At 32.9% G+C, this 19,757-nt stretch overlaps 2 protein-coding genes, 2 long non-coding RNA genes and 2 pseudogenes across 4 annotated transcripts; 3 read left to right on the top strand and 3 right to left on the bottom strand.

Moving 5' to 3' along the window:
* Positions 1–2,327: 2,327 nt before the first annotated feature.
* LOC142240310 (uncharacterized) lies at positions 2,328–3,612 on the bottom strand. The gene is made up of 2 exons (XR_012723230.1): positions 3,386–3,612; positions 2,328–3,278 (listed from the first exon to the last, which is right to left on the bottom strand). It is a non-coding gene; the product is annotated as an uncharacterized LOC142240310 (long non-coding RNA).
* Positions 3,613–6,934: 3,322 nt separating this feature from the next.
* On the top strand, positions 6,935–7,948 carry LOC142239293 (uncharacterized). The gene is made up of 2 exons (XR_012722978.1): positions 6,935–7,074; positions 7,135–7,948. It is a non-coding gene; the product is annotated as an uncharacterized LOC142239293 (long non-coding RNA).
* A 908-nt stretch (positions 7,949–8,856) lies between these two features.
* LOC142240236 (putative inorganic phosphate cotransporter) lies at positions 8,857–10,583 on the top strand (annotated as a pseudogene).
* Positions 10,584–11,624: 1,041 nt separating this feature from the next.
* On the bottom strand, positions 11,625–16,464 carry LOC142241049 (N-acetyltransferase eco-like). The gene is made up of 3 exons (XM_075312793.1): positions 13,777–16,464; positions 12,515–13,721; positions 11,625–12,440 (listed from the first exon to the last, which is right to left on the bottom strand). The coding sequence occupies exons 2-3, from the start codon at positions 12,772–12,774 to the stop codon at positions 12,239–12,241; spliced, it is 462 nt and encodes a 153-aa protein (XP_075168908.1). The 5' UTR covers positions 12,775–13,721; positions 13,777–16,464; the 3' UTR covers positions 11,625–12,238.
* Positions 16,465–16,591: 127 nt separating this feature from the next.
* Positions 16,592–17,382, bottom strand: LOC142241050 (cathepsin F-like). Its single transcript, XM_075312794.1, has one exon. It carries the CDS (start codon positions 16,968–16,970, stop codon positions 16,788–16,790), a length of 183 nt encoding a protein of 60 aa, XP_075168909.1. The 5' UTR covers positions 16,971–17,382; the 3' UTR covers positions 16,592–16,787.
* A 166-nt stretch (positions 17,383–17,548) lies between these two features.
* LOC142239437 (cathepsin F-like) lies at positions 17,549–19,239 on the top strand (annotated as a pseudogene).
* The last annotated feature ends 518 nt before the right edge of the window (positions 19,240–19,757 follow it).

Raw genomic sequence — 19,757 nt, 5'->3', positions numbered from 1 at the left:
CTAAATTTGTATGAATGCTATCCCCACTTCAAATTGAAAGTCAAAGCCAAAATTCTATGAATTTTGTATAATTTATTAATTTTCATCAAAATAAAATATATAATAATACACTACACTGCATAATACACTACAATACCAATTGATAAATAATAATCTTATTAAACATATCAACAAATAAGAACAAAAAAAAAAAAAAAAACAAAACAAACAACAAAACTTTAAATATCTTCAACATTATTAGTAAACACTTTTGCATTGATAATTCGATTTCCTTCCTTTTGGTGTCATAAAACAGCATTAAAATTTATTAATATGCGGGCAATTTGAAATTAGGAACGTACTGGACCGCGTGTTAGAATTGATTTCCAGCAGAAGGAATTCACAAAATATCCATTTTAAACTGATAATAGCATATGAATTAAACTGACGAAGTGATGCACATTTTCATCCAGAAGTTGTTGATTTCAACAATTTGTTGTTTTTAACAATTTTAATTGGTTGCACTTGTAACGTTTCTGGAAACTTTTTCTTGTCGATAAGCCACTCATTTTTCATTGGTCAGCTTCTTATTGTTTGCAAGAATGTAGCATCCAAAGATTTTAGTTTTCTGGAAAGAGATTTAAATTTAGTGACTTCTTTAAAGTGCTGATTTAATTTTTCATATTGACGTACCAATTATTATAAACTATTTGAAGCAGTTCCAGTTAATTGTCCAACATTTTTTCATTGGTCAGCTTTTAAATGTTTTCAAGAACGTACAATCCATAATTTTAGTTTTCTGCAAAGAGATATACATTTAGTGACTTCCTTATAGTTTTATTTCATTTTTTTATTTTCACTTACCTATTTTTATAAACTATTTGGTTATTTGCTTAAATTTTCCATTTTTTTATTTCTTGCAATTGACCACGAACTTCGTTGCACAAATAAGTATTGAAAACCACATGGTTTTTCGTTGCATTTTAGGGTAGTGTTTTGTCAAAGTTTTCTCATATTATCTTCAACACCTTTTCAAAGATTTCGTCAACAGTTTGGCAAATTGGAAGTAATTCGCAAACAATTTGAAGATGTATTGAAGATGAGCTATTTCAAGTCAAGTTGAATTTATGTTGAAAATTATATTTACACTCAAACTGAAAAGTTGTTGCATTTGAAAAACGCTCATCCTGTGTTTATTGGATTGGGGCGTTCTGATACGGTGCTTTATGCGTCGTTCAGAATATATATAATGTGGTCAGCATCTGGGATATGTTCGACACGAACACTGTCGTCCGGATAAACTTATAATCTGCACGGCGCATTACTCTTAAAAATGTCCAAGGTATATTCCCTGCCAACATTTTTTGAATTTGGGGGCGCTTCTGAGAATCCCCACTACGTCGAAAACAATCATATACGACATCAAAAACTCGTCGGAAAAGCGCCGTCACTATTGAGAAGTTGTACCACGCCAAGTTACTACGAAAAAGTTTCCCATCAGTGCAATTATTAGGTGCCTATTTAGATCAATTTCGAAGGACGCCAATACGAACCCCTGCAAACTATCAGAAAAAGTGAATTTTAAGATAATTGTAGAAGAATCATTGTGGTCAAGTAAAACACGATTGTGTAGATGTTTATTGATTTGATTAAACATTTATAATTTCTTATAAATATAACATTTTTCGGTTTATCTCATCACATTTAACATAATTTTTTGCATTAATAAAACAATGATGTTGAGTTTTAGGTAGCAAGTTACATATCGCAGCGTCTATCAGCCAGTTTGTTTATTTTCGATGGAGACAGCGTGCCTGGAAAAATATTTGAAAAACGATCACTTTATTCTATTTGGAAAGTCGAAAATTGTTCACCATATACCTTTCACAATTTTAAGCGTAATATCTATGTTTTCAGACCTTTATTTTCGTTTTTATTTAAATAAAATATAACAAGCTGGTTGCGCTTGGCGTTTCACAAAAAATAAAATTGCTCTTCTAACAATAGTGATGGCAAAATACTTTCATGTACATTTTGTACTTTTTGATATGCTTCCCCCATCACAGTTCGCGATGGTTGTGGTGACATTTACGAGTCTGTGGTAGCGATGAGGATGAAATGGAACTTTGAAATGCTGGCAGGGTACACACACACGCATACAAAATAAATCCCAATAAACACAAACGTTTGAAAAATGCTAAATTTCAACAATTTTTCAAACATTTTTTCAAAGGATTAGGGTAATATTCAAGTTGAAAAATTGTTGAGAAAATCGCGTTCTCAACAAAAAACAGACATTACCCTCAACAGTGAAATTCAACACATTAGCAATAATATCTCAAGTGTTATCCTCAAATTGAAATGCATCGCTACTCAATAATTTGTCAAACAATTTTCGATGCGAGTCAAATTCAAATTTAACATCGTTGCAAATACTTTTCAACCTAAATTTGTATGAATGATAGCCCCACTTCAAATTGAAAGTCAAAGCCAAAATTCTATGAATTTTGTATAATTTATTCATTTTCTTCAAAATAAAATATATAAAAATACATTACACTACATAATACACTACAATACCAATTGATATATAATAATCTTATTAAACATATCAACAAATAAGAACAAAAACAAACAAAAAACAACAAAACTTTAAATATCTTAAACATTATTAGTAAACACATTTGCATTGATAATTCGATTTCCTTCCTTTTGGTGTCATAAAACAGCATTAAAATTTATTAACATGCGGGCAATTTGAAATTAGGAACGTACTGGACCGCGTGTTAGAATTGATTCCCAGCAGAAGAAATTCACAAAATATCCATTTTAAACTGATAATAGCATATGAATTAAACTGACGATGTGATGCACATTTTCATCCAGAAGTTGTTGATTTCAACAATTTATTGTTTTTAACAATTTTAATTTTTTTTTTTTTAATTCTCTTTATTAATTGACATTTTTAATTTACAATTCATCTTATAATTCTATTCCCACGAAGCCATACAAGGCTTGTCTGCAGGATTAATAAATTATAATTAGTTGTGTATTTACTATTTCATATTTGCAATTAAGTTAAGTTCAGCTGTTTTTTTTTTTTTTTTTTTTTAGTATAGTTCATTTGTGAAAAAATAAATAAATAATTTGTGTAAAATTAGTTTTAGTTATTTACAAAAAAGTTTTTAATGTGTTTCTTTTTGGCATTCTTATTTCTAGTGTTGAATATTGGTTGTACTTGTAATGTTTCTGGAAACTTTTTCTTGTCGATAAGCCACTCATTTTTCATTTGTCAGCTTCTTAATGTTTGCAAGAATGTAGCATCCAAAGATTTTAGTTTTATGCAAAGAGATTTAAATTTAGTGACTTCTCTAAAGTGTTGATTTAATTTTTCATATTGACGTACCAATTATTATAAACTATTTGAAGCAGTTCCAGTTAATTGTCCACCATTTTTTCATCGGTCAGCTTTTTAATGTTTTCAAGAACGTAGAATCCATAATTTTAGTTTTCTGCAAAGAGATATACATTTAGTGACTTCCTTAAAGTTTTATTTCATTTTTTATTTTCACTTACCTAGTTTTATAAACTATTTGGTTATTTGTCTAAAATATTCCATTTTAATTTCTTGCAATTGACCACGAACTTCGTTGCACAAATAAGTATTGAAAACCACATGGTTTTTCGTTGCATTTTAGGGTAGTGTTTTGTCAAAGTTTTCTCATATTATCTTCAACACCTTTTCAAAGATTTCGTCAACAGTTTGGCAAATTGGAAGTAATTCGCAAACAATTTGAAGATGTATTGAAGATGAGCTATTTCAAGTCAAGTTGAATTTATGTTGAAAATTATATTTACACTCAAACTGAAAAGTTGTTGCATTTGAAAAACGCTCATCCTGTGTTTATTGGATTGGGGCGTTCTGATACGGTGCTTTATGCGTCGTTCAGAATATATATAATGTGGTCAGCATCTGGGATATGTTCGACACGAACACTGTCGTCCGGATAAACTTATAATCTGCACGGCGCATTACTCTTAAAAATGTCCAAGGTATATTCCCTGCCAACATTTTTTGAATTTGGGGGCGCTTCTGAGAATCCCCACTACGTCGAAAACAATCATATACGACATCAAAAACTCGTCGGAAAAGCGCCGTCACTATTGAGAAGTTGTACCACGCCAAGTTACTACGAAAAAGTTTCCCATCAGTGCAATTATTAGGTGCCTATTTAGATCAATTTCGAAGGACGCCAATACGAACCCCTGCAAACTATCAGAAAAAGTGAATTTTAAGATAATTGTAGAAGAATCATTGTGGTCAAGTAAAACACGATTGTGTAGATGTTTATTGATTTGATTAAACATTTATAATTTCTTATAAATATAACATTTTTCGGTTTATCTCATCACATTTAACATAATTTTTTGCATTAATAAAACAATGATGTTGAGTTTTAAGTAGCAAGTTACATATCGCAGCGTCTATCAGCCAGTTTGTTTATTTTCGATGGAGACAGCGTGCCTGGAAAAATATTTGAAAAACGATCACTTTATTCTATTTGGAAAGTCGAAAATTGTTCACCATATACCTTTCACAATTTTAAGCGTAATATCTATGTTTTCAGACCTTTATTTTCGTTTTTATTTAAATAAAATATAACAAGCTGGTTGCGCTTGGCGTTTCACAAAAAATAAAATTGCTCTTCTAACAATAGTGATGGCAAAATACTTTCATGTACATTTTGTACTTTTTGATATGCTTCCCCCATCACAGTTCGCGATGGTTGTGGTGACATTTACGAGTCTGTGGTAGCGATGAGGATGAAATGGAACTTTGAAATGCTGGCAGGGTACACACACACGCATACAAAATAAATCCCAATAAACACAAACGTTTGAAAAATGCTAAATTTCAACAATTTTTCAAACATTTTTTCAAAGGATTAGGGTAATATTCAAGTTGAAAAATTGTTGAGAAAATCGCGTTCTCAACAAAAAACAGACATTACCCTCAACAGTGAAATTCAACACATTAGCAATAATATCTCAAGTGTTATCCTCAAATTGAAATGCATCGCTACTCAATAATTTGTCAAACAATTTTCGATGCGAGTCAAATTCAAATTTAACATCGTTGCAAATACTTTTCAACCTAAATTTGTATGAATGATAGCCCCACTTCAAATTGAAAGTCAAAGCCAAAATTCTATGAATTTTGTATAATTTATTCATTTTCTTCAAAATAAAATATATAAAAATACATTACACTACATAATACACTACAATACCAATTGATATATAATAATCTTATTAAACATATCAACAAATAAGAACAAAAACAAACAAAAAACAACAAAACTTTAAATATCTTAAACATTATTAGTAAACACATTTGCATTGATAATTCGATTTCCTTCCTTTTGGTGTCATAAAACAGCGTTAAAATTTATTAACATGCGGGCAATTTGAAATTAGGAACGTACTGGACCGCGTGTTAGAATTGATTCCCAGCAGAAGAAATTCACAAAATATCCATTTTAAACTGATAATAGCATATGAATTAAACTGACGATGTGATGCACATTTTCATCCAGAAGTTGTTGATTTCAACAATTTATTGTTTTTAACAATTTTAATTTTTTTTTTTTTTAATTCTCTTTATTAATTGACATTTTTAATTTACAATTCATCTTATAATTCTATTCCCACGAAGCCATACAAGGCTTGTCTGCAGGATTAATAAATTATAATTAGTTGTGTATTTACTATTTCATATTTGCAATTAAGTTAAGTTCAGCTGTTTTTTTTTTTTTTTTTTTTTTAGTATAGTTCATTTGTGAAAAAATAAATAAATAATTTGTGTAAAATTAGTTTTAGTTATTTACAAAAAAGTTTTTAATGTGTTTCTTTTTGGCATTCTTATTTCTAGTGTTGAATATTGGTTGTACTTGTAATGTTTCTGGAAACTTTTTCTTGTCGATAAGCCACTCATTTTTCATTTGTCAGCTTCTTAATGTTTGCAAGAATGTAGCATCCAAAGATTTTAGTTTTATGCAAAGAGATTTAAATTTAGTGACTTCTCTAAAGTGTTGATTTAATTTTTCATATTGACGTACCAATTATTATAAACTATTTGAAGCAGTTCCAGTTAATTGTCCACCATTTTTTCATCGGTCAGCTTTTTAATGTTTTCAAGAACGTAGAATCCATAATATTAGTTTTCTGCAAAGAGATATACATTTAGTGACTTCCTTAAAGTTTTATTTCATTTTTTATTTTCACTTACCTAGTTTTATAAACTATTTGGTTATTTGTCTAAAATATTCCATTTTAATTTCTTGCAATTGACCACGAACTTCGTTGCACAAATAAGTATTGAAAACCACATGGTTTTTTCGTTGCATTTTAGGGTAGTGTTTTGTCAAAGTTTTCTCATATTATCTTCAACACCTTTTCAAAGATTTCGTCAACATTTTGGCAAATTGGAAGTAATTCGCAAACAATTTGAAGATGTATTGAAGATGAGCTATTTCAAGTCAAGTTGAATTTATGTTGAAAATTATATTTACCCTCAAACTGAAAAGTTGTTGCATTTGAAAAACGCTCATCCTGTGTTTATTGGGATAATTTGAAAAAAAAAGAAGCAGGAATTAAAAAACTGTAACTTATTTTTTGTTACAAGAACAATGTTTTGATTATTTTCCCCATTATACATCCAACACGACCATAAAAAGGTTCACAGGATCAAAACGAAATTCCCATAACCATTCAATTGGTTACAATAACCAATGCCGATAAATTTGGTTTTATGATGCATAAAATTGTTGAACTAACCACCAGCATAGTGAGACCTACATCATGGGAATCAACAAATGGTTGGTACAACCAAAAGTTAAGTATACTAATAGAATCTTAGTTCAATTATAGGACGGGCGTAAGGTAGTTGTTGCAACAAATAAATATTTATATCAACATCGACATGGTAAATGATATGACGCTACAAAATTTGCAAAACGGGGAACAGCATTTAGTTGATAATTGTCCGCAATACATTGAATAAAGTTTATCCCATAGAAAAGAAGTTGCCTTCAGGTAAGTATCGCACCGATTTATAAAAAAGGAATATTACAAAAGTTTCCATAAAAATTGCAGGCTTCATACACCAACAAACACAAATACTTTTTACGGCAAGCGAGCTTTTTTATTGTATTAAGCATACAGGACAGGTCTAAGTCGATCTGTATTTATATCTAGAGGATTAAGGAAGAAAATTCTGGCAAGTATATATTGAATTAGGTTCTGTAGTTTGACCACATAATTGCAACCAATAACCATCTGTTATTGGTATACAAATATTATCTATCATATATTGTAAATTGTAATGTAAATTGATCTCACGTATATGTAGATCAAAAGCCTTTGTTGTTAGCACCTTTTGTACTTATTTTCGTAGTTTATTATGATTGTAAATCTTGTAATAAATTAATAAAATCTCAATATAATCTGCCATTTCATTTAATATTGGAATTTGGTTAGGATAATAATAGAGAAAATCGAGGGCGGTTGCACCAACAAACAAAACAATTAATATGAGATTGCGACAACCAATGCAAAGTTGATCCAACATACTACCATGCAGTTACAATTGCCAAATGTTAGTTGTGCTGACAGATGTCATAGATATTTGAGGGAACCACCCGTTTTCGGTTGGCAAATAATTCGGTTGAGGCAACGAATTTGTTTTCTGGGTGTGGTCAAACTACAGAACCTAATTCAATATATACTTGCCAGAAATTTCTTCCTTAAGCCTCTATATATAAATACAGATCGACTTAGACTCTTCCTGTATTCTTAATACAATAAAAAGAGCTCGCTTGCCGTAAAAAGTATTTGTGTTTGGTGCTGTTGATGCCTGCAATTTTTATGGAAACTTTTGTAATATTCTTTTTTATAAATCGGCGCGATACTTACCTGAAGGCAACTTCTTTTCTATGGGATAAACTTTATTCAATATATTGCGGACTATTATCAAGTAAATGTTGTTCCCCGTTTTGCAAATTTTGTAGCGTCATACCATTTACCATGTCGATGTTGATATAAATATTTATTTGTTGCAACAACTACCTTACGCCCGTTCTATAATTGAACTAAGATTCTATTAGTATACTCAACTTTTGGTTGTACCAACCATTTGTTGATTCCCATGATGTAGGTCTCACTATGCTGGTGGTTAGCTCAACAATTTTATGCAGCATAAAACCAAATTTATCGGTATTGGTTATTGTAACCAATTGAATGGTTATGGGAATTTCATTTTGATCCTGTGAACTTTTTTATGGTCGTGTTGAATGTATAATGGGGAAAATAATCAAAACATTAGGGCTGTTTTCTTTTTGCACTGGATGCAACATTTGTATGGGCTATCCAGAACATCGTTGCACTGGTGTTCTATCCAGAACATCTCATCAGTGCAATTCGCGCCGATGTTGCCAGATTGTATTTGGATAAAGTGACGCTTCTTCGATTCACAACAGCAATTTATTGTGACTATTTTACCGAAAAACATGAAATTCAAAGTGATACAGTGTCATAAATAATCGCAGCAGTAAATATTTATTACTAATTGAAGCATTTCATACATTAAAAATGCAAGATTTCACTTCTTTTCAGTGATTGTTTTCAAACAGCTGATGACAGTGTTGCATATTTTTGGATATGTCCTGGATAAACGAGTACTCTGTTTTATTTTAGTCCTTAATGGCTTGGCATATCCAGTGCTAAAAGAAAACAGCCCTAGGGCTGTTTTATTTTTGCACTGATAACCAGTGCTAAAATAAAACGCCAAAATTTTTCAGTTCAAATTTCGATTTTGGTTGGCAACACTTTTACCCCAGCTGTCAAAATGAAGTTTTTTGTTTACAAATAAAAATGGAGGTAGAGACCACCAATTTATAGCAAAAAGTGAAATTAATAACATTAAATATAGATATCAAAAACAAACAAAAATAATTAGTCTTTCAATTGCCATTACCGAATTAGGGTAGGTACTATGTTCGGTTTTCGAGTTGAAAACAACTTTATTTTCGCGATTACTTTTCATTAAATAACCAAAATTATAAATGAAAACAAACTTATTCCTGTAAAGTCTTGCCGAAATCTAGAGGAACAAGAAACTACGCATCAATTGAGTTAATTTGTCTGCTTTATATTGAACTGTTTTAATAAAGTAACCACGAAAATTTCAACGCGAAAAGCGAACATAGTACTTACCTTTAGTCGTAAAAAGGAATCATACAGAAGAAGGTGAAGCGGCGGTGTGTCCAGCAGGTGATTTGGATTCTGATTATTCGAGTGGTGGTGATTATGAATAGTCCGAAGAATTACAAGGTTTAATTCTGTCCTCATTCTATATTGGTTACATTGTAACCCATATTCCTGGTGGTCTATTGGCTGAAAACTTCGGTGGTAAATGGACTTTGGGTATTCTATCGACGGCTATTTTCACTTTGGTACACCAATCGCCATTACCGAAGGGGGTTCCACAGCTCTTATCATTGTTCGCATATTGATGGGGTTGGGCGAAGGTACTACTTTCCCAGCTTTAAGTGTTCTACTATCACAATGGGTCCTTCTAAAAGAACGTGGAAAATTGGGTGCCTTGGTTTTGGGTGGTGGTGGTAGGTACTATATTGGCTAATTCCCTATCCGGAGTACTTTTGGATGCCTATGATTGACCTATTGTATTTTACCTCTTTGGTGGTCTTGGTGTTTTATGGTTCATATTTTTCAGTCTCTTATGCTTTAGTGACCCCGCCTCTCATCCCTACATCAAACCCAGCGAACGTGATTACTTGGAAAAAGAAATGGGCTCCATTGTTCGCAATGAAAATCTTCCACCCACACCCTGGAAGGCTATTTTAACTAATTTACCTATGATTGCTTAAGTCTGTGCTCAAATCAGTCATGATTGGGGCTTCTACATTATGGTTACCGATTTACCCAAATATATGTCTGATGTTATGCAATTCTCCATCAAAGCTAATGGCTTGTATTCATGTGGATTTTCTCGATTTCATCTGGTTTCATTGGTGATTGGTTGATGGCCAAAAAGATGTTGAGTATTACAAATACCCGTAAAGTGATGACTGCTGTTGCTGCATTTGGTCCTGCTATTTTCATGGTTGCTGCATCCTATGCTGGTTGTGATCGTGTTGCTGTTGTGGCCTTCATTACAATTTGTAATGTGCTTTCTATGCTGGCATGAAACTTAGCCCACTTGATATGAGTCCGTATTATTCGGGTACCTTGATGGCCATCACTAATGGTATTGGTGCTATAACTGGTGTAATTACACCATATTTGGTGGGAGTTATGACACCAAATGATACATTACTGGAATGGCGTTTGTTATTCTGGGTGGCTTTTGCTGTTCTCTGTGGTACTGTTGTAGTTTATTGTATTTGGGCTTCGGGAGAAGTTCAACCTTTCAATGACCTTTCACCAGTAGTGAAAGATATTGAAAACGAAGAACGTGGCAAAAATAAGGAAAAGAATTAAATTCCACAAGACTGTTTGCAAAACGACAACAGAAATGCAGTAAATGGATTTAGTTTACCTAAGTCCAAAAATTAAAAAAAAAGTTATTTGGTACAGATAACTTGGAGAAACAATAAATCAGGATTAATTTAATTTAATGATGTCTTGCTACCAAATGTGTATTTAAAGGAGATAATTGATTTATTCTCAGAAAACAGTATTTTCACTGTTTTAAGTTTGTTTTTATTTAAAAAGCACAAAACGTTTAATTTTAAAAACAATCGAACTAAAAGCCTTAAAAATGGTATGTAAGTCCATTCTAAATTGTATGTAAGTCCATACGTGGTATATATTAAATCAAAAAAGATCGATTAAATACGTATATAATTCAGTTTGACAAAGTAGACATAAAATTTTGACAAAATTTTCTACAGAAATAAAATTTTAACAAAATTTTCTATAGAAATGAACCGATATGGACCAATTTTTGTGTGATTGGACCAATTTTGGTATGGTTGTTAGCGACCATATACTAACACCACGTGCCTAATTTGAACCGGATTGGATGAATTGTGCTCCTCCAAGAGGCTCCGGAGATCAAATCTGGAGAATATTTTATATGGGGGCTATATATAATTATGGACCGATGTGGACCAATTTTTGCATGGTTGTTAGAGGCCATATACCAACACCATATACCAAATTTCAGCCGGATCGGATGAAATATGCTTCTGTTAGAGGCTCCACAAGCCAAATCTGAGGGTCCCTTTATATGGGGGCTATACGAAAAAGTGGACCGATATGGCCCATTTTCAATACCATCCGACCTACATCGATAACAACTACTTGTGCCAAGTTTCAAGTCGATAGCTTGTTTCGTTCGGAAGTTAGCGTGATTTCAACAGACGGACGGACGGACGGACATGCTTAGATCGACTCAGAATTTCACCACGACCCAGAATATATATACTTTATGGGGTCTTAGAGAAATATTTCGATGTGTTACAAACGGAATGACAAAGTTAATATACCCCCATCCTATGATGGAGGGTATAAAAAAACAAATATTCTTACAAATTAAAAAAATATGTTTGTATGTATATATGTTGGTTTAAAATAACAGTTGACAAACATGTAAGCAAATGCAATGCCTTTAAGAAACCTATAATAAAATTCAAAACGAAATGAAAAAAGCGAATAACTTGTAGTTATATGTGTTGCTAAAAAGTATTTTTTATGTGTACTTGGAGTAATAAAAAGAACGTTAACATTTTTGTATGATGATTATTCAAAGCGAATGGTTTTTATGTACAGTTCAAATATATTTCGGATATGTTACTATAGATTATGCGTTAATATTTAAAAATCCATTTTGAATGCAAAAATAATTGCCCATACTATACAAAGAAATTTAATAGGTAATCCTGATGGGGGAGCAAGTAAATACTCTATACACTACCCCATCATCCTGATAGCCATGTAAAATTTCTATTTTAAGATTTAAACTAAAAAGCGATTGTTTTTAACAGACAGATGAAAATGAGAAATTTTCTGATCTTAATTCCATAAATATAAAGTTTAGGGGCATCATTATTTCTATAAAAAAAAAAACAAAATGATAAACATGCAAAATAAACCTAAAAATAGACCAATTGATTTCCAGCATAATTGTCTTATATCGATGGATTAACAATCTCTAAATTATCTGCATATTTTCAATTTATTGATAAACCAAAAAGTTATCGGTTTGTGTAATTTTCTGAGCGAAACTTTTACCCATTTCAGTGGGGGCACTAAAGGCTATTTTATCCAAAGGTATTTCTTCACCATATATCGTATTTAATTGCACTGCTTGTATCAATTTGGTAGCGATGTGGAATCGCCTATGTAAAGGGGAAACCCATATGCGTGAAATGCCACACCTAAAATCGGAAGGAAATTAAGAATTTTTTACTCGTTTGTTTGTTTTCATTTGTTGTTTGAAGGTTTAACTTACTTGGCTTCAAATTGTTCTTCTGTACAACAATCAACACCATCCACACACATATATTTGTTGGCCTTTTCCAGTGGTTGGACCAAACATGAGCCCACAATTTGCATTTTTCTTACGGCGAAATAGGCAACAAACGTTTTTGGTACAATGTACGACGAAAAGCCCCGCTTTTTATCGACAATTTTTAATATATCCATTAGACGTTCCTTACGTTTCAAGGCAGTTGATTCTGTTAAGCGGAAAATGCGACCATCGGGCCCCATTCGGGATATATGGCCATGATGTCCTCATCTATCCAACCCTTAAATTGCAAAACATGAAGAGAGGCGTGAAAATTACGATGGAGTTTTTCTTCTTCGGGTTCATGGACTGTATAGATTAAGCCGCATTGTTTGCACTGGTGGGCTCCAAACTCTTTTTGTCCAGCATCTATTTGATACTGATCATGACCTGCCTGCCTGCATTCCAGGAGCGAGGTTGTTTTCGTTTAGTTTCTGGCACAGCCAATGGTTGACAACCTCTCATTTGCATTTTTCTCGTCTTCTGCAATTTTCTTTGCCGCCTTCGAAATTGTGGTTTGGGAATATAGTGGAGTTTCATATACATCTTGGCTATATTCATATTCGCCCTCGGAGAGAATTTCAATAGACATATTTTCATAAGATTCCACTGGTATTAAAACATAAAGAAAGAGGTTTACGCTTAGCTATTTAAGCATTTGTTAGACAATAGTTCTATCTTTCTATAAGGGTCACAATTTTATCAAACCCCAATATAAAGCACTGAATTCACTAAAATACCTGAAAGTTTTGAAGGAGTAGATCTTTGTTCTATTCCTACATCTAATGAATGTTAGTTGGAAATTGTTGGCTGCCTTCCAAACAACTCTTCCAATTCATCCATGTATGAAACACAAGTAGCACCAGCGCCTGTGCGCCCAGCATTGTCTTTTGCAGATTTATAGGCCCTTAATAAAGATTTCATTTTATTTTCCAGGCTTTCTGGCGTTATGCTGGTATCCTAGTATATGGGATGTATTAAATATTAAATTGTAAATATGATTCTAACCTTAAACCCTTGAAAAATCATGTCCTCCAACACACATGAATAGGCGCTTATTTCTCTACGAGGATCTTCAATATCCTCTTTCCTTGCACTATAGCACGATAAAAAAAAGGAGCGTTTCAGATTTGGTCCCCCTCTTCGTTTCCTATAATTTATAAATAAATTATTAAACAAAATCTAGAAATATTTCTTGTACTTACAATATCTGCGACATGTTTGTTATTTATTTTCGTTTGATATTTTCAGTAGTTGCCAATCCAATTTTTGTAGTTGCCAACTCATATTTTGACAACTACAAAATTATCTTACCATGGTAACTCTGGTGCGACTTGCACTGATAGTTGCACTGGATAGAACACCAGTGCAACGAATCACATACAAAAGTTCCATCCAGTGCAAAAAGAAAACAGCCCTCCTATTGTTCTTGTAACAAAAAATAAGTTACTGACATCATTTCCTCGTTGTAATTATCGGATTACAACCAACCATTTCTCTGGGTGTATGTTCTACAATATAGTAGCGAACGGCTAGATGTTGGTTGCTAGTTTATTACGGAAATACAACTCCATGTTAAAGGTAGGTACTATGTTCGGTTTCCGCAGCGAAATCCCATACAAAACCAAAAATGCGAAAAACTACCGAAATATTTTTTCGTTTGTGGTACTTTGTTTTTTTCGAGTTGAAAAACTGACATAAAGCGCATAGTCCCTAATTAGGTCGTGTTAAATCCTTCCATATGTTGAGATTAGTTAGTTTGAAAACATGGCGCCATTTGTAATGTGAATTAAGAAATAATTTATTTATTCAAATGATTTGTGTTAAATTATAATGCAAAAGTGGTTCGCGTTGTTATTTAAAATTGTTATACGATCGATTGACGAAATAAAAATAACATGGAGTGGTATTTTCGTAATAAACTAGCAACCACCATCTAGCCGCCCCCTACTACATGATTGAATAGAAATAATGTATATAACATGAAATTTATAGAAAAATGTTAACAAATAAAGCTCTATTTAGCGAAGTTCATTTTACAATCGTTTCTTTTTAATGGGCATCGGGATAATAAACACAAATTATGCTGTCATTTCATGGCAAATATAAAGGAGGCAGTGCTATTGATGATGCAGTACTATGGTTGCAACGAAAGGAATCACAAGAATAATTTGCTATGTTCCAAAAATAAAATTAGTTGTTCTGAACAAAGTTATACCAAAAATAAATGGTGAATGTTTATGCCACATAAATAAAAAGTTATACCCTATACAGGGTTTCATAATTTAGTGCATATGTTTCCAATACCCAGAAGGAGACGAGGTAGACACATGGTGTCTTTGGCAAAAATGCTCAGGGTGGGTTCCTAAGTCGATATAGCCATGTCCGTCTGTCTGTGAACACAGTTTTATAATCACAGTCTAGATTGTAATTTAAGCCCAATCGACTTCAAATTTGACACAATTATGTGTTTTGGATCAGAAAAGAACCCTATTGATTTTGGAAGAAATCGGTTCAGAGTTAGATATAGCTCCCATATATATCGTTCGCCCGATTTAGACTCATATGACCAAAGAGGCCAAGTTTTTACTCGAATTTTGTTGAAATTTTGTACAGGGAGTAGAATTAGATTTGTTGCTATGCGTGCCTAATTTGGCTGAAATCGGTTCAGATTTAGATATAGCTCACATATATATTTTTTCTGATTTCGAGAAAAATGATCAAAATACATTGTAAAATCGTCACTGTTAGTCGAAAACTTGTAAAAATAACTCAAATTGAACTTTATTTCTAATAAATATCTATCGCCGACTTAAATTTTAAGTCAAAAAATTTCTAAGAAGTCTTATGGTGTTTTCTTTTCTGAAAAAAGTGCTTTGCCGTCATTTTGTCTGTACAGAATGCGTATTTTTAAAATGTTACCAGCAACCTAAAAAAATGCTATCATTTCAGCGGGCAGAAAAGAATTCAAAGAAGGAAACAGGGCAATCGCAGCACTCTCGTTTGTTGGCAGTGCTGAAAATGCCCGTAATTTGCCTCTATGCGTGGCACTATTTTCACAACAGAATTCGAAGCCTTTTCGCACTTTTGCCTGTTTTTTTAGAAAAGAACCTAAAAAGTACATTTTCCGGCCAAAATGCAAAAAAAGTGCGCATTTTTCATAAGAAAAGAAAACGCCATTAAATATATTGTCGGTTCAGATTTAAAAGTATGTATATGGGAACATAAACCTTTATATATATCACCCAACAAATTTGGAGGATTTCAGATGGTATCGAAAATGTAGATCACAAAGTGGTGCATATATAGTCGGCCCGCCCGACTTTAGACTTTTCTAACTTGTTTTTATTTAAATAGCAAAATAATTTTCGTGTATTGCACTCATGCTTGCAATCATTTTGGACTGATGTTGATCAGTGCGATAGGCTGGAATGAAGCGATTTAAGTTAATTGTTGCTTTTAAATTCATTCATTCATTCATTGTCCATATATCTTGCATTTTATCAATTAAATTTTATTACGTGACTGAGATAGTCTCTGGTATAGAACTCTAACATCCCTTTGTGACGAATTATAAGTCGGGAACAGTGACTTTGGCTTAGGAACTACCCTTGAACGTGAGTTATGGTCTTAAGTTTATTGAATTTGAATATGAACTTTACATTATACACTATACTTTCGTTTGACAAAAAGTAATAAGGAAGTAACAATATCGTAAGACGAAGAAAAAAATATATATGTAAAAAAAAAACTAGATAAAAATTTAGTGGGTATGGAGTGGTGGTATTAAGTATGAGAAATGGTATGGTTTGTATTTCCATGATGGCTGCACAAAAACCTTTGAAAGAGTTGTACAGACAGCCACCACATGTATGAGTTTTTGGGTAAATCAACATGACCTTTTACTTTAACATGGATTTGCGATGTATTGGAGCGGCATTGTTCTTTGCGTGCATGAAGGGAAATTCATTTCAAGTTCAAGTCCTAAACCTCCAATTTTCTCAATGGCATTATAAGCTTTATCGGGCAAACCACCATTACAAGCTGAATCTGTTGTATCACAATCTAATAATTCCTGCTCGGAATATTGTTCCAGTTTATCAGTCCTGACATCATGCAAATCTTCGACATTGCCGGTAACACTAAAAGCCCAGCAAGAGCCACATTGACCTTTTCTCTCCAATCGAATTCTTTGGGCAATTCAATGTCTGGAATTTCAGTTTAAAGCAGCATTACCCTCATCTCGTTGCCACATGCCGGTACGTTGTTTATATTCGGTACTGGCCAAATCAGCAAATTCAGTGATACCATATTTGGCACTACCACGCTCATTTGCATTCAAATCCTGTATGATTTTTAAATTTTGCTTGAAAATTCTCACACGCATTTGTCTTTCCATGGTGGTGTGATAACGACGATTTTAAGCTATTCGACTTTATTCAAACTATGATGATTTTGTTCCTTATGTGTCTTCTTTGCATATTCCAATGAACGAGTAGGGGTTTTCACCAATTGTTTTGTTACTGAATTAAGTTTGTTGCTGAACGGATTGTCAATTGCTTCGGATGTAAAAGTTTGCATAACAAATTGACGGAATCCATTTGGATTATTATTGTCCAGTGCTTTGTGAGATTTGGTTCAAAACAATTCAAAAACTGGTAGAAAAACACTTCAAAAAATTATTATGAATGCGTGTATGGAAACAATCAGCTGCTGCGTATGTATACGTAAAAATATTATGACGTTTGGCGATGTTGTCAATTAAATTGCTGAGAAATAAACGCAGAATAGCTCCAAAATAGCTGTTTTCTTCGTTCGAAATCTATTGTCAACACTCTCATTTTTCAACGCGAAAGAATGGTTAAGTGAAGTTTTTTTCGTGCCAACAAACATAGTACCCACCTTTAAAACGATAAATAATAAATGACTTTCGCCTTAAGGTGGGTACTATGTTTGTTGGCACGAAAAAAAACTTCACTTAACCATTCTTTCGCGTTGAAAAATGAGAGTGTTGACAATAGATTTCGAACGAAGAAAACAGCTATTTTGGAGCTATTCTGCGTTTATTTCTCAGCAATTTAATTGACAACATCGCCAAACGTCATAATATTTTTACGTATACATACGCAGCAGCTGATTGTTTACATACACGCATTCATAATAATTTTTTTGAAGTGTTTTTCTACCAGTTTTTGAATTGTTTTGAACCAAATCTCACAAAGCACTGGACAATAATAATCCAAATGGATTCCGTCAATTTGTTACGCAAACTTTTACATCAGAAGTAATTGACAATCCGTTCAGCAACAAACTTAATTCAGCAACAAAACAATTGGTGAAAAACGCTACCCGTTCATTGGAATATGCCGAAAAGAAGACACATAAGGAACAAAATCATCATAGTTTGAATAAAGTCAAATATCTTAAAATCGTCGTTATCACACCACCATGGAAAGACAAATGCGTGTGAGAATTTTCAAGCAAAATTTAAAAATCATACAGGATTTGAATGCAAATGAGCGTGGTAGTGCCAAATATGGTATCACTGAATTTGCTGATTTGACCAGTACCGAATATAAACAACGTACCGGCATGTGGCAACGAGATGAGGGTAATGCTGCTTTAACCCCTAAAGGCCGGTACTATGTTCATTCTTGCGAAAAATTTTTATGGAAAGCATTATTTCGCACATAGAAAGCGGCGTTTTTTTAGGTAACTTGGAGCGCTATTTTACAGGGAGCGATATTGGATTAAGTTGCTGGTTGTTGCTTGTTTTTACAAAATAACATTTTATTTTTCCTTGGGCAATTGATCTGCTATTCCTTTGATCCTTTGTATAGTTTCGGAACAAAAATATGGTCCGTGTTTGATTTATAAACCCGCACAAATAGTTTTTAATAAATAAATTATTTCTTAATTCACATTGCAAATGGCGCCGTGCTGTAAACGTCAGTTTTTCAACACGAAAAAAACAAAGTATCACAAATGGAAAAAATTTCGCAAATTTTTCGCATTTTTTGGTTTTGTATGGAGTTTCAACGCGAAAACCGAACAGAGTACCGGCCTTAAAACTGAAATTCCAGACATTGAATTGCCCAAAGAATTCGATTGGAGAGAAAAGGTCAATGTGGATCTTGCTGGGCTTTTAGTGTTACCGGCAATGTCGAAGTTTTGCATGATGTCAGGACTGATAAACTGGAACAATATTCCGAGCAGGAATTATTAGATTGTGATAGAACAGATTCAGCTTGTAATGGTGGTTTGCCCGATAATGCTTATGATGCCATTGAGAAAATTGGAGGTTTAGGACTTGAACTTGAAATGAATTTCCCTATCATGCACGCAAAGAACAATGCCGCTTCAATACATCGAAAATCCATGTTAAAGTAAAGGTCGTGGTGATTTACCCAAAAACTCATACATGTGGTGGCTGTCTGTACAACTCTTTGAAAGGTTTTTGTGCAGCCATCATGGAAATACAAACCATACCATTTCTCATACTTAATACCACCACTCCATACCCAATAAATTTTCATCTAGTTTTTTTTTCTCACATATATTTTTTTTCTTCGTCTTACGATATTGTTACTTCATTATTATTAAGTTCATATTCAAATTCAATAAACTTAAGCCCATAACTCACGTTCAAGGGTAGTTCCTAAGCCAAATTCACTGTTCCCGACTTATAATTCGTCACAAAGGGATGTTAGAGTTCTATACCAGAGACTATCTCAGTCACGTAATAAAATTGAATTGATAAAATGCAAGATATATGGACAATGAATGTCGCTGAGTGAAATTGAAAGCAAAGTCCAAGTCCAAAATGATTGCAATACATGAAAATTATTTTGCTATTTAAATAAAAACAAGTTAGAAAAGTCTAAAGTCGGGCGGGCCGACTATATATGCACCACTTTGTGATCTACATTTTCGATACCATCTGAAATCCTCCAAATTTGTTGGTGATATATATAAAGGTTTATGTTCCCATATACATACTTTTAAATATGAACCGACAATATATTTAAGACTTCTTAGAAATTATTTGACTTAAAATTTAAGTCGGTTAAATCGGTTAACGCCCCATGGCGATAGATATTTATTAGAAATAAAGTTCAATTTGAGTTATTTTTACAAGTTTTCGACTAACAGTGACGATTTTACAATGTATTTTGATCATTTTTCT

The sequence above is a fragment of the Haematobia irritans genome, chromosome 5 (assembly GCF_050003625.1).
Source record: "Haematobia irritans isolate KBUSLIRL chromosome 5, ASM5000362v1, whole genome shotgun sequence".
Classification (NCBI taxonomy): Eukaryota; Metazoa; Arthropoda; class Insecta; order Diptera; family Muscidae; genus Haematobia; species Haematobia irritans.
The sequence above is the reverse complement of the archived record's forward strand: the minus strand, read 5'-3'. Positions and strand labels throughout refer to the sequence as shown.